The sequence below is a fragment of the Camarhynchus parvulus genome, chromosome 22, assembly GCF_901933205.1.
Source record: "Camarhynchus parvulus chromosome 22, STF_HiC, whole genome shotgun sequence".
In the NCBI taxonomy this organism is placed as follows: Eukaryota; Metazoa; Chordata; class Aves; order Passeriformes; family Thraupidae; genus Camarhynchus; species Camarhynchus parvulus.
In genome coordinates, this window is record NC_044592.1 from 4,874,122 (window position 1) to 4,885,625 (window position 11,504).

Sequence of the window (11,504 nt, forward strand, 5' to 3'; positions counted from 1 at the left end):
AAAGTTTAACATTTAAAACTGCATTTATTATTTAAAAACACATTTAGATATTTAAAACAAAATTTAGATATTCGATACATACTTATTCTGTGCCAAACCCTCCCCACTACATCTGAGGGGCAGCAAGAGCAGCCAGGGGAATGTGTACAAGGCAGCATGGTGGGCAGGCAGCCTGCTCTTGCTGGGAACCCTCAGGGGCTCTTGGGGGGATATGAACTCAAGCCCTCCAGCTCTGTCACTTCTGGCAAAGCCTTGTTTTTCCGGAAGAAGAAGAGAGTCTCCTCCTCAGCATCCAGGATTTCACTGAGGGATGACACCACAGGGTCATGGTCCTTTAGCATCTCTGGGTAGCAACTCTGAGCCCTCTCAGTCCGCAGGGAGCGCCGCACAGGTGTTAGAAATTTCAATTCTGGGCCTTCCAGGAATTCCCTTCCTCTGTGGAGAGAAGAGCCTTGGGTAAACCCTGCAGAGGACCACTGGCATGGAAGGGTGTGTGCTGCCAGGAGCAGGAGGTTCAGCCTTACCTGGATGCAGATGTAACCAGTAACTTGACTGAGGGGGGGAGGGAGGTCATGTGCCTCCCCACCAGGCCTGGAGTTGATGCTATGGGCTGCCTCTCAGCTGGACAAGGCGTGGTAGACTCCTGAGGAGTGGGTTCCTCTGCCTTTTCTCCTGGCACAAAAGGAAAAGGGCAGCACAGTTGCAGTACTGGCTAGGGATTACACCTCAGCACTCTGCACAGGGGCAGGGTGCCTGCCTGCAGAGGCTTGCAGGGCCAGGACCCTCCCTAGCCCAGGCAGAAGAACAGTGTCCCATTTTTCAGATCAGGATTCCAGACTTTCACCACACTCCTTAGGAGGGACATGAGGTGCTGGGACAGACTGTAAACCATGTTGCCTCCAGGCTGGCAACATCAGGGAGCGCCCCTGCCCATGCTCATCAACCCCACAATGCTCAGGTTACCTTCCAGTTTTTGGCCTGCATCCTTCAAAATATTGAGAGCAGTTTCTCTGAGCTCTTCAACTGGCTGCAGGAAAAGCAGAACATGGGTCAGGGCAGGTCTGGCATGGGAATGGAGACCAGAGTTAGAGATGAATGGGAGGAAAGGCTTTTGCTGCTCAGCCTGTGCTGAGGACAGGAAGAGGCTGCAGTATTCCCCTTTGCCCAGTGGGATCCATCAGCACCCAGCACAGCCGGCCAGGTGCCCACCCTGCATGGGCACATCCTGCAGCATGGAATGGGACTGGCAGCTCTAAAAGACTTTTTCACCAGTGACTAATGCTGCTAAACTCATTCCAAAACCCGGCCCCTGGATCTTGTGGAAGCCTTCCACAGCAGAGGCAGGGAACACTCACCTCAGCCCCTGCACTGACTGCTTCTCTGTACAGCTGCAACACATCAAAGGGGCCACTCCGGGCCAGCAGCTTTGCTTGGCAGATCCAGAATTTGGCAAATTTCTCTGCCTGGGGCACAAGGGACAGCACTGTTGAGATCTCCTCTGCATGGACACCCTGCAAGGAGAAGAGTAAGGGTCTGAAGAAAGGTGTCCATGGCATGGATGAGTGTGTGCACCAGGAAGCAGACCGTGCCTGACCACAGCTCACAGCACTCTCCAGGAGGAGGCCCTCAAAAGTCTGGCTTTGCAAATCTCCTACATAACTGTGGCAGATAAAAACTGCCCTGCCTCTATCTTCCCCTTGGATAATTTGTTCTAGTATTCCAGAGGGGTGTCAAAGGATAGACTCCAGTGCTGGCATAATTGGGGCCAGTAAACCCTGGAGCAGGGCTAGTGGTCAGTGTTGGTCTGGTCTCTCCCTTCTCCCAGTCAGCATAGCTCACTGCCTGCCTTTGGCCTACCCATAACTTTATGAGCACTTGTATTTTCCTATGCTTCCCCTCTTGCCACTGAACACTTGTTCCCAACCCCTCTTAGCTACTGGAGGGACATGCCCCTCATCCCCTGGCATGCTTCAGGAGAGGAGAAGCTCATTCAAGCAGCTCCTTCCCTATTCTCACCTCCTCAATGAGCTTCAGGCACTCAGTTAATACTTTGTTGATCTTGGCTTGGCAGCGCTGCTCTGGATTCTCTTGCTTCTTTGTTGCCTTGACCTTTCTGCAGGATGGTATCACCGCCTGCTTCTTAAGCAGCATCATCGGTGGCCGCTTGTAAGTCCTGCCTTTGGATGCCAACCACTCCTCCAGCTGTTTCCTGTCCAAGGACAGAGAAATCACAGTTACCACAGCAGACAGTAGCTTGGCAAGAGCTGGCTGTTTTTCCTTGGAGTCTTCCTTTAGCCAACTTCAGCTGGTTAAAAAGAATCAGTATATCTATCTCAGAAACACCCCTGAGCTCTAGACTGGGAGAGGAAATCACACTCAAGCTAAAGCCTTGAGGCTGAAGCAGGAGAGTGGCCATACACTCTCCTTGCACTTACTGAACTGGTGGGAGAGAAACCCAGGGTGCCACCCAACATTATCCCCAACCCCTTCTTTTTCAGGGCATCAACCCCCTGACAAGCTTTTGCTCATAAAAGACTTTGGACTCCATTTGCAGCAGGATGGTGCTGGCTCACTCAGAGCTGCCCCTTACCTGCGATCTGCAGCTGATGGGGTCCTTGGAACGCGCCTAGCCTGCATGCCACTTGCCTTCAGCAGCTCTGGTTTAAGCTGATCTCTCCTGCTTCTCAACTCATCCTCAAGGACATGAGTTTTGGAGTTGTGTATGCTGTGAGACTGGTTTTTGTGACCTGTCCCTTGGGATGCTGCCGTGTGTCCAGGAGCCACCATCTTCATGTCCTTCCTGTCCATCACCTCTTTAACCGTGGGCCTTGGCCATGGTAAAGTGACACCTGGGTTCAGGCTGGACTTCAGGTTGGTGGTCCCCTGGGGCTTGCCCAAGGTGGGAGGCTTGGTGGGAAGTCTTCTCACTGGGGGAGGCTGGCTGTGCTGCTTAAGACTCCCCCCTGCAGTTGTGCCAGGTTGCCTCACAGCAGTACTTTCTCCTTGCTTTGTCCCTGGGTTTTTATGTATCAAATTAGAAGAAGCAAGAAGGAACCGAGAGGGCTGCAATGGCTGAGTTCTGTTACTTGTATTTTGTGACATGCTCCTTGATTCTGGCAGGGCTTTCCTGAATTTATCCAGATCTGGCTCTTCCTTAGCCTGGTGGTTACCCACGCTTCCTTTTTGACCCAGAATGGACCTTGATGTTCCAGCTCTTCCTTGCCTGTGGGCCAAGACTCTCTCCTTCCTGAGACCGTTTTTATTGGAGTGGATAGCTCTGATCAGCTCTGAGGATGTAGAGGCTTGTGGGCCAAGGTTTTCCTTATTGCAGACCAGCCTGTCCTGCAGCCCCACATTCAGGGAGTGCAGAGAGTGGTCATTTCCCACCTGAGGTGCTGCTGCAGTGACAGTCTCCTGTGCAGCCTTCTGGTCTGTGTTTGGATTTAGGTGACCAGAGCTTGAAGGTGGGAGCCTGCCTCTAGTCTGTGCAGAAGCAGGAAATCTCATGTTGTTCCTTGGCTGCACTGGATGCACCCCTCCTGCTCTCTGGCATGTATATGAAGCCTTCTTCAGAGCAGTATGGCCAGTCTGCTGTGTGGATTTGGTTCCAAGCTTGCCATCCTCTTGAGCACCCCTCATCACAGTCCCAAGAACATCCTTCTTGTTGCTGTTAACCTGGAAAGAAAGCAGCCCTCAGCTCCAAGGAGAACATATCTGTCATGGTTTGATGCTGGCACAATGCCAGTGCCCCCATGAAAATACCTTCTCCCTGGTGTCTACTGTGAGATGGGACCAGGAATAGAGCAAAGCAGGCTCCAGCTTAGGAATAGAAGGGAAAAAAACTTTATTAACTTACAATATATAAAAGAAACACACAAAACTCAGGATGAAAACCTTCCAAACACTCCTCCTCCCCCCAACCAAGTTCCCAATGCATCACAGCAAGACAAAACCTTGGACTCTCAATTCAGTTGCCACCGCTCAGATCACCAACTCTCAGTCCATCACCACCCTTCAGATAATCAATTCTCAGTTCATTGACAGGAGTCCTTCTTGTGCCATAGGCTTCCCCAGGAAACACAGTTGAGACCTCTTGTGTTTCCATGTCACACGTGGCACCGCCCGGAGATCATTTGCCACCCTGACATCTTCCTTCCATGTCCAGTGCTCTCACCACTGCACATGGAGCAGAGCTGCTTCTAGGGTTTTCCTTTTAAGGGTGCTTTGCCAGTTCCAAAAGGAGCACAGTCTCTCACCTTTGGGACACCTGTCCCTCCCAAATTTCACCCCCTGGGGCCGAGGGATCTCAACACTGAACTCTCTTGGCTCTGAGCCATTGCCTCCCCCTGGATGCAGTCTCTGGATCACAGGAAACATGGTTCTGTCCATGGCTATACAAGAAGAGTCCAGCCAAAGACCACTCCATCATCTCCTGCCACCTAGAATTCTTCTCAATTTCTCTCGGACATCTTTCACTTGCAGAAACTTGCGTCACACTAGCCCATTTCCTGGTATTCATCCCTATCTCTCCTCTCATTCAGGAGGAGGATCACATTTGTAAGGTTTCCATCATCCAAGAAAAGGGTTAAAAATCTCAGTCTCTGCCGGTCCAGAACTCCCACGCTGCCCTGCCGAGCGCACCCCCCGCCATTCTCCTTCTCCGCTGGCCGTGCTATCAAATTTCAAGGTGGCACAATCACAGACACCGGCTCTCCCTCTCCCTCTCTCCTGGGGGAAGGGGGTGGCTGCCCGATAACTCTCCAACGTTCCTCCACCCTTCCATCCTGCAAGGGCCTCTTCACCTCCCCTCTCTGTCCAAGGCCCTACCTCACCCAGCCGCATGGCTTCTCCTGCCCCGCTCAGCCGGCAGCTGGGCAGGGCACTCTGAATCTTTCCCTGACCGAAACCAAGAGAGAGCTTTCCCGGGAGTTCTCTGCTTGACTCATTGCCAGCTATTTAGCAATCTGTGGTATGTCCCCCATTTGGAGTCAGGAACTCATGACCCTGACCTGGGGATGTGGTTTTCAAAGTAAGTTTTCTGAATTGCAGCCAGGATGAAAAATTATTATGACTAAAGTACATTCTCTTGTGACCCTATAAGCAGTGATCCTGAGTGAGACCTCTTGCGCTCTCTTGGACTGCTGTGGGCTGTGACCAGCATCTCCTGCTGAGTGGGGCTTCTCAGAGCCAGCAAACTCTCACAATTGCTGGACTTGGAGGAACATTTGTGTTTTGGTTTCAGATTGATAGATTTTAGATTTTAGCTTGCTTTTTCTTTATGTGCTTTAACCATCCAGTAAGTAGAGTGAAGCTTGACAATGAATTTTGTTGTGCTTTCTTTTAATATTAAACTTGCTATTAAACTTTAATATTAAACCTGCTTTTGCCTTTGCCATTGATTCTTTAAGCAACCACTCACTTAAAGCATGAAAGATTCAAAAGCTTCCTACTTACATGCTTGAGTTTAGAGACTGGTTCTAAGGGTGGATTCAGGTGATTAGTCCAATCCTTTAAAAAGGGTCTGTAAAAGTCCAACAAATTATCAGGTTATTCAACAAATTATCGGGTTATTTATCAGCCATAAGAAAAGCAGAAAGAATTAAGTATCTAACCCACTGCTGGTTGTCTCAGACACAGGAGCTTAGGAGTAGCTTTCAGAAATCAAAAACCTGTCAAGGAATCCTACCACATACTATTAATTCTTTTTCTTTTGTGTGGCAACAGAAAAGCTACACAAGCCATTAACATCCAAGGTTTTCAAAAAACTTCTATGGACAACAAAACTAACCAAAATGATTCCTGCAGGCAGTGGTCTGGCAGGTAGCAGGTTTGGAGGCTCCCAGACTGCCAGAGCCAGGAGCTGAGATGTGAAAGTTTCACAGAGTCTCATAAAATATGCAGAAGAGACACCATCAGCCATTGGGAAACGCCAGCACTCAAACCATTCCTTTGCTCCTGCTGCCAGTAACTACAGACTGATGCCAAGGTGCTGCAGGGGCAGAGCCCAGACAGGAGCTGGTTCTTTGTACATAGGCCAGAGAAGGTGGGCACTGGCCAGTGGGGAGAGCCAGCTATACCTCACACCTTTACATATCATCTCATCCAAGCCCAATATCCTCCTAACTTACTTGGCACTTGTGCATTTCAGCCTTTCCTTGGCTACTTGGCAGTTCTGCAGCTGGCTCCTCTGTTGCACTGCAAAGAGATGGCAGGAAATGCATTGCACACAGGACGGTCTCAGGACTCAAAGAACTCATGACACTGGATTTCTGTTACTTTCAAACACTATTACCTGGCACACCTCTCGACCTCCCTGCCTGGGGAGCCTGGCAATGCTGTTCCCAGAAACTCCCTTGCACATGATATTGCCTAGAGGCTCACTGCCACTTAAGCTTCCTGACCTTCAGTGTGATGCCACTCAACCCCTCAGTTGTGCACGGCTCAGTTTGCAGAAGGAAAGGCTTCCACTGAACCCAAGAGCAGCACGACCCCTCAACACACTCCCACTCCTCCCAGACCGCGCCCCTGGGCCCGTTTCGTGGGCACCTGCCGCGGATTCACACGTCGTTACTCACACCGCCCGCCCTCAGCAGCTCCCCACCGGCCCATCTGTGCCGCCTCCAGTCCAGCGCTCCCACAGAACTCGGGCCTCCCCACAAGGTACACGCCCCACGGGGTCCGCAGCTCCGCCGCACCGCAGGTCCGCATAGCTCCATTCTCCTCCGCCAGTACCGGGACCCCTCAGACCCCGCTCCGAGGCTCCCTCACCCGCCGCTCCTGCTCCCTCAGACCCCGCTCCGAGGCTCCCTCGGACCCCGTTCCCAGGCTCCCTCACCCGCCGCTCCCTCCCGCTCCATCGCGGGCGCCGCCGCCGAACGACCACCGGCACTCCCGACAACGCCGCGCCGCCGTTATTTGCCACCGCCTTCTTCAAAGCGACCAATGGGGACAGCCAGGCGCCGGCCATGGCTCCGTGATTGGCTGGGCGCGGTGGGCGGGCCCGGGGCGGGGCGTTGCCCGCGATGACGGATGCCGCGCCGTGACGGGCCGTGTCGTGCCGCACCCGCCCGGGCCACGCCGTGCTGTTAGAAACGGGACACGCGCCCGGGACTAAAGGGATTTCCGCATTTATTATAATTTAAAATAAGGCCTAAAGCATGATGGCCTGCGGGCCGAGCAGGAGCGTTCCCGTCGAGGATGCTGCAGCTCCGGCGCTGGGTTTGTTTGAGCAGCGATGTCCCCGATGTTCCAGGTGGAGCAGTGTGGAGCAGTGGTTAGCTGACAAGGGTCACTCCCTGATACAGCTGGCTGACCAAGGGTGTGAAGGATAACAAACTTAGCTCTCAGCCTCCGTCTAAAGCAGAGATAGAGTGTCCTGGGGGTGCAGTTGTTTAGACAATAACGGCGTACAAGACAGGAGCAGGGATGTAAACAAGTCCCAGCCGAATAAACTGCAAGAATGCAGACCTAGGCGTGTTTGACCTTTAACCATGTAACCAATGATGAGCTTGCTTTTGCACTATGCATGAGTTTCATTAACACTAGTATAAAAACATGTATCGATAATCAATAAACGAGACTTGCTGATCATTCGTATCGAGTGCTTCATTTCTCCCACCGACCCAACAGAGCAGCACGGATTCACTGGGTCAGATGCCCCTTTTTATCCTGTTTTTGTCCGTTTGGATTGGTTTCTGTTTGGATCCTTCATTTGCATGGAGGTTTGAGGCGCTTGATTGGCCCATTACAGCTCTGTCCCGGCTGGCTCGTGGTGCACTTCACTGAGGTGTGTTATGGTACGGTGAGTGCCATATTTCTAACAACTACCCTTTTAAACCCTTGTACAATATAATAACCAAACTAACAGTACATGCTTAACAATCTATCAACTATTTACAACAGTTTCTAACCTATTTTTGACAGCACCACAGCACGGTGTGTGATGCTGTGCCACATCTGGCCATGCCATGCCATGCCATGCCATGCCATGCCATGCCATGCCATGCCATGCCATGCCATGCCATGCCATGCCGTGCCACATAATGCCATGCCATGCCATGCAATGCTGTGCAATACCATGCAAGCACACCATGCTATACTGCACCATGCTGTTCCACATGATAAGACGGTGTGATGTGACATTGTATTATACAGTGCACCACATGATACTGTGTGATATCATGCCATGCCTTGTAATGCCACGCCACTCATTGTCCTGCTGCACTGTGGCCACCATGCCATTTGCTGGCCATAGCTGGGGCAGAAGTGACAGTTTCAGGCAGCTGCCAGGGATCCACCATAGGATGCCCACCTCAGTCACCTCCCAGCTGTGGTGTGGGCACGGAGACAGAATGGTGGAGGGTCCTGAATGGGTCAGGATGGTCCCTGGGCTGTGGGGTGGCCCCCCACGCCCTGGATTTTTACCCAAAAAGCAGCCAAAGCAGAAGGATTTTCTCATCCGTAACCCCATCCCCCACGAGCAATGAGCTGAGCCATGCTGTCCTAGAAAACTTTTTATTTCCACCTCCATCCACATACAAGTTAAAAGCAAAAATAAATAAGGGGGCACAACAAGTAAGTACCAAAGCAATGGGCAGACACAATAAATAAATAAATAAATAAATATAGACTGGGATGGCTCAAGCCCATGGGGCCCAGAGCTGCTATTCCACATGAAATAGATGGGGAGGGGGGTTGTGTGCCAGGGGTTGTACTTAGTACATACAGCCTGAAAACCGGTGACTGCCGGTTGGGTTGGGTTGGTGCAGGGTCTTCAGTGCCTGCTCAGCTCGTAGGTAGCGATGTTCACCTGGTCTGGGGTGTTGGTGATGCCCACGGGCTGGCGGGGCTGCAGGGACGTGCAGACGAACCAGCCGGGGAAGGCGGCCGACTCGAAGCGCGTGGTCCCCTCAGCTGGGCTGTCCAGGCGGTAGAAGATGAAGCGGGTCAACTCCACACTCTCAATATCCCTCCTGATGTCAGCTTCCTACAGCCAGAGGGGTGAAATGGTGGTCAAGGTTGTCCATAGGTTGACTTTATGAGTTAAAAATTAAAAGTTGTCTCCAAAATTTGCCCTGAACCAAGACAAAGGTGGAATGGAGCCCCCAGCCCCACAGAGGACAGACTGCTGGGACCTTCTGCTCACCTCCAGCTGCAGCACAGGCTTGGTGCCACTCATCACACATGACATGTAGAGCTGGTAGCCCTTGATGCCCAAGGCCACTGGCACCCTCCCAGAGCCTGGAGCGCCCTGCGATGACCGGGGACGGTACAGAGCAATGTTGAGCTTCACTGCAGAGAGAAGGGACAGGTAAAGGGGTGCTCCTGGGGTTGTAGGGTGGCTCCTGGGTGGTCCAGGGTTTGGGGACAGGGACATTGGGATGGGAGCATATGCTCTCACCTTTCTGTCCAGCAGAGGGTCCCTGCAGGTGCAGGGCCACCAGCTGGGTGGGTGACTCCAGTACGAAGCACTTGTGGTCAATGTCCAGGATGTCGAAGGACTGGGAGCGAGTGTAGCGGAAAACGGGTGCCCTGGTATAACTGCCCTTGATGCACTGGAAGGAGACAGGCTCTGTGGGGAGAGAGACAGTCAGGAGGATGCTGCTCCCAGGTCCAAGAATGTCCCCCAAGAATACCCTCTGGCTGGGGTGCCAGCCCTGACATCACCCTCATACCGAAAATATCATCCAAGAAGCTGCCAAGGTCACTGTCAGCAAAGTCCTTGCATGCCGGCTGCTTCAGGAGCTTGGTCACAGCCACCACCAGGACAGCAGCCTGGCGAAAGGTCCTGGAAAGGGGTCCTTTTGTCACTGTCACCTGGATGCCCACCCCAGACGATGTCCCCTCCAAGTCCAGCCGGGGCTTCTGGGGAAGAAAGGGGACGTAGGGTGAGAGCCTGGCTTCCATACGACATGGACCCCACCACTCCCACCACCACAGCCTTACCTTCTGCGGGCACAGACAGCTGGGGCCATACAACGTCTCCTCGTTCAGACTGAAAGGCAAAGGGACGTGGTGAAGTCAGGGTCAGAAATGCAGCCTCACATCCCCAAAGTCCTCTCTGGCATGTCTATTCTTACCTGCTGCTCTCCAGTGTGTCCAAATCAGGGACGAATGCCATTGCCGCCACGACTGCAGAGTCCTGGGCTGAGACTTCACGGCACCTGCAAACTTCTGAGGCACTTGCTTGCCTGCTGCTGCCTGTCCTGCCTGCAGTGCTGCTTGGATGCTCTCGGAGCCCAGCGTCAGCGTGGCTCGTTTTCAAGAGCCTGTAGACGGAAGCACGGTCAGAGTGGGATTTCCAGGTTTCGCAACGTCTGGTTTTGCCCAATTATTCTCTTGAGACTGGAGGGCTGGGGGGCGGCTGGTTGCCCCCAAGCAGTGCAGTGGGGAGGCAGAGCATCGAGCAGAGCAGGGGATACTCCAGGACCAGATATGGGTCAGAGCAGGGGATGATCCAGAGCTGGGTTGTGGGGCAGAGCAGAAGGATGCTCCAGGGCTGGTGTGTGGGGCAGAGAGCAGAGGGGTGTTTGGCGTTGATGTGTGGGGCCTGTGACCATGTACCAATCTGCCATTTGGTTGACCCAGCAGGGAGTTGGAGTCACTCAGAGCCAGCTCCGACCCCAGTCCCAGCACCAGCCCCAGCCCAGCTGTGACGACACTGTCACTGTCAGGGCCGGGGACTGTTGGTGTCCCGGACGTGGCCGGTGATGCAAGCGCTGCCTCTCCACCATTTCCCCACAGCTTCCTCCTGTACTGCCCAGACCCCTGCTGCCACAGCCCGCTGTGCCTCCTCTGTCACCCCTCTTGTCCACACTACCCCAGTGGGTGCAGGACCCTGCTGTCCGCTCAGTTTCTTGTGCCTACTCATGACACCCTGGGGACGTGGCCTTCAGAGACTTGGCCTTTAGGGGCCCTCCTCATCCCCACGTCCATCGGTGTGCCGGAGATTGCACCATGCTGGGAGGGCCGGGGATGTGCGTGGTCAGGCTTGCGTGGACTCGGGCTGTTGGGGGGTTTTCCTGGCACCCATTTCACTTCCTGAAAGTGCCATCCAGCCCTGCACACTGCCGTGCCTGAGACTGGCACCACCATGACTCACTGCCAGGAAATTGCCAGAAAAGCAGAGTTCCCAGAGCACCTCCTGTGCCCTGCTGGGCATCCCACATGGCTGGATATTCCCAAAAGCCTGAGGTACCCCCGAGCAAGGGGTTCTCCACGACACAGTGGTGGTCCCTAGGCATGGCAGAGGCCCCCAGGGCACGGTTGGGGTCCTGAAGCCATGGTGAGAGTCACCAAGCCACGATGAGATCCATGAACAACGGTGGGTGTCCCCGGGCCATACAAGGGGTCCCGGCTGTGGGGACAGTTCCCGGCCATGGCGGGGGTCCCCAGGCCGTACACCGACACTCGGGCCCCGCCCTCGGGCCCCGCCCCGCCCCCGCCCTCAGGCCCCGCCCCGCCCCCGCCCCACCGCTGCACGCCGGCCAGCGCAGACGCATTGG

At 53.8% G+C, this 11,504-nt stretch overlaps 2 protein-coding genes across 5 annotated transcripts; both read right to left on the reverse strand.

Annotated features, from left to right (window-relative positions):
• Window positions 1–75: 75 nt before the first annotated feature.
• CKAP2L (cytoskeleton associated protein 2 like) lies at window positions 76–6,956 on the reverse strand. Of its 4 annotated transcripts, none has more exons than XM_030964340.1 (10): window positions 6,836–6,956; window positions 6,129–6,195; window positions 5,455–5,521; window positions 3,763–3,819; window positions 2,591–3,675; window positions 2,017–2,209; window positions 1,356–1,511; window positions 964–1,027; window positions 525–672; window positions 76–435 (listed from the first exon to the last, which is right to left on the reverse strand). In XM_030964340.1, exons 1-10 carry the CDS (start codon window positions 6,855–6,857, stop codon window positions 192–194), a joined length of 2,103 nt encoding a protein of 700 aa, XP_030820200.1. In that variant the 5' UTR covers window positions 6,858–6,956; the 3' UTR covers window positions 76–191. The 4 variants fall into 4 exon arrangements, with proteins under 4 accessions (XP_030820200.1, XP_030820198.1, XP_030820202.1 ...); XM_030964338.1 differs by lacking the exon at window positions 6,836–6,956 and adding an exon at window positions 6,576–6,804; XM_030964342.1 differs by lacking the exons at window positions 1,356–1,511; window positions 6,836–6,956 and adding an exon at window positions 6,576–6,806.
• A 1,817-nt stretch (window positions 6,957–8,773) lies between these two features.
• On the reverse strand, window positions 8,774–10,120 carry IL1B (interleukin 1 beta). The gene is made up of 6 exons (XM_030964300.1): window positions 10,080–10,120; window positions 9,946–9,994; window positions 9,675–9,864; window positions 9,401–9,571; window positions 9,146–9,291; window positions 8,774–8,986 (listed from the first exon to the last, which is right to left on the reverse strand). Exons 1-6 carry the CDS (start codon window positions 10,118–10,120, stop codon window positions 8,774–8,776), a joined length of 810 nt encoding a protein of 269 aa, XP_030820160.1.
• Between the last annotated feature and the right edge of the window lie 1,384 nt (window positions 10,121–11,504).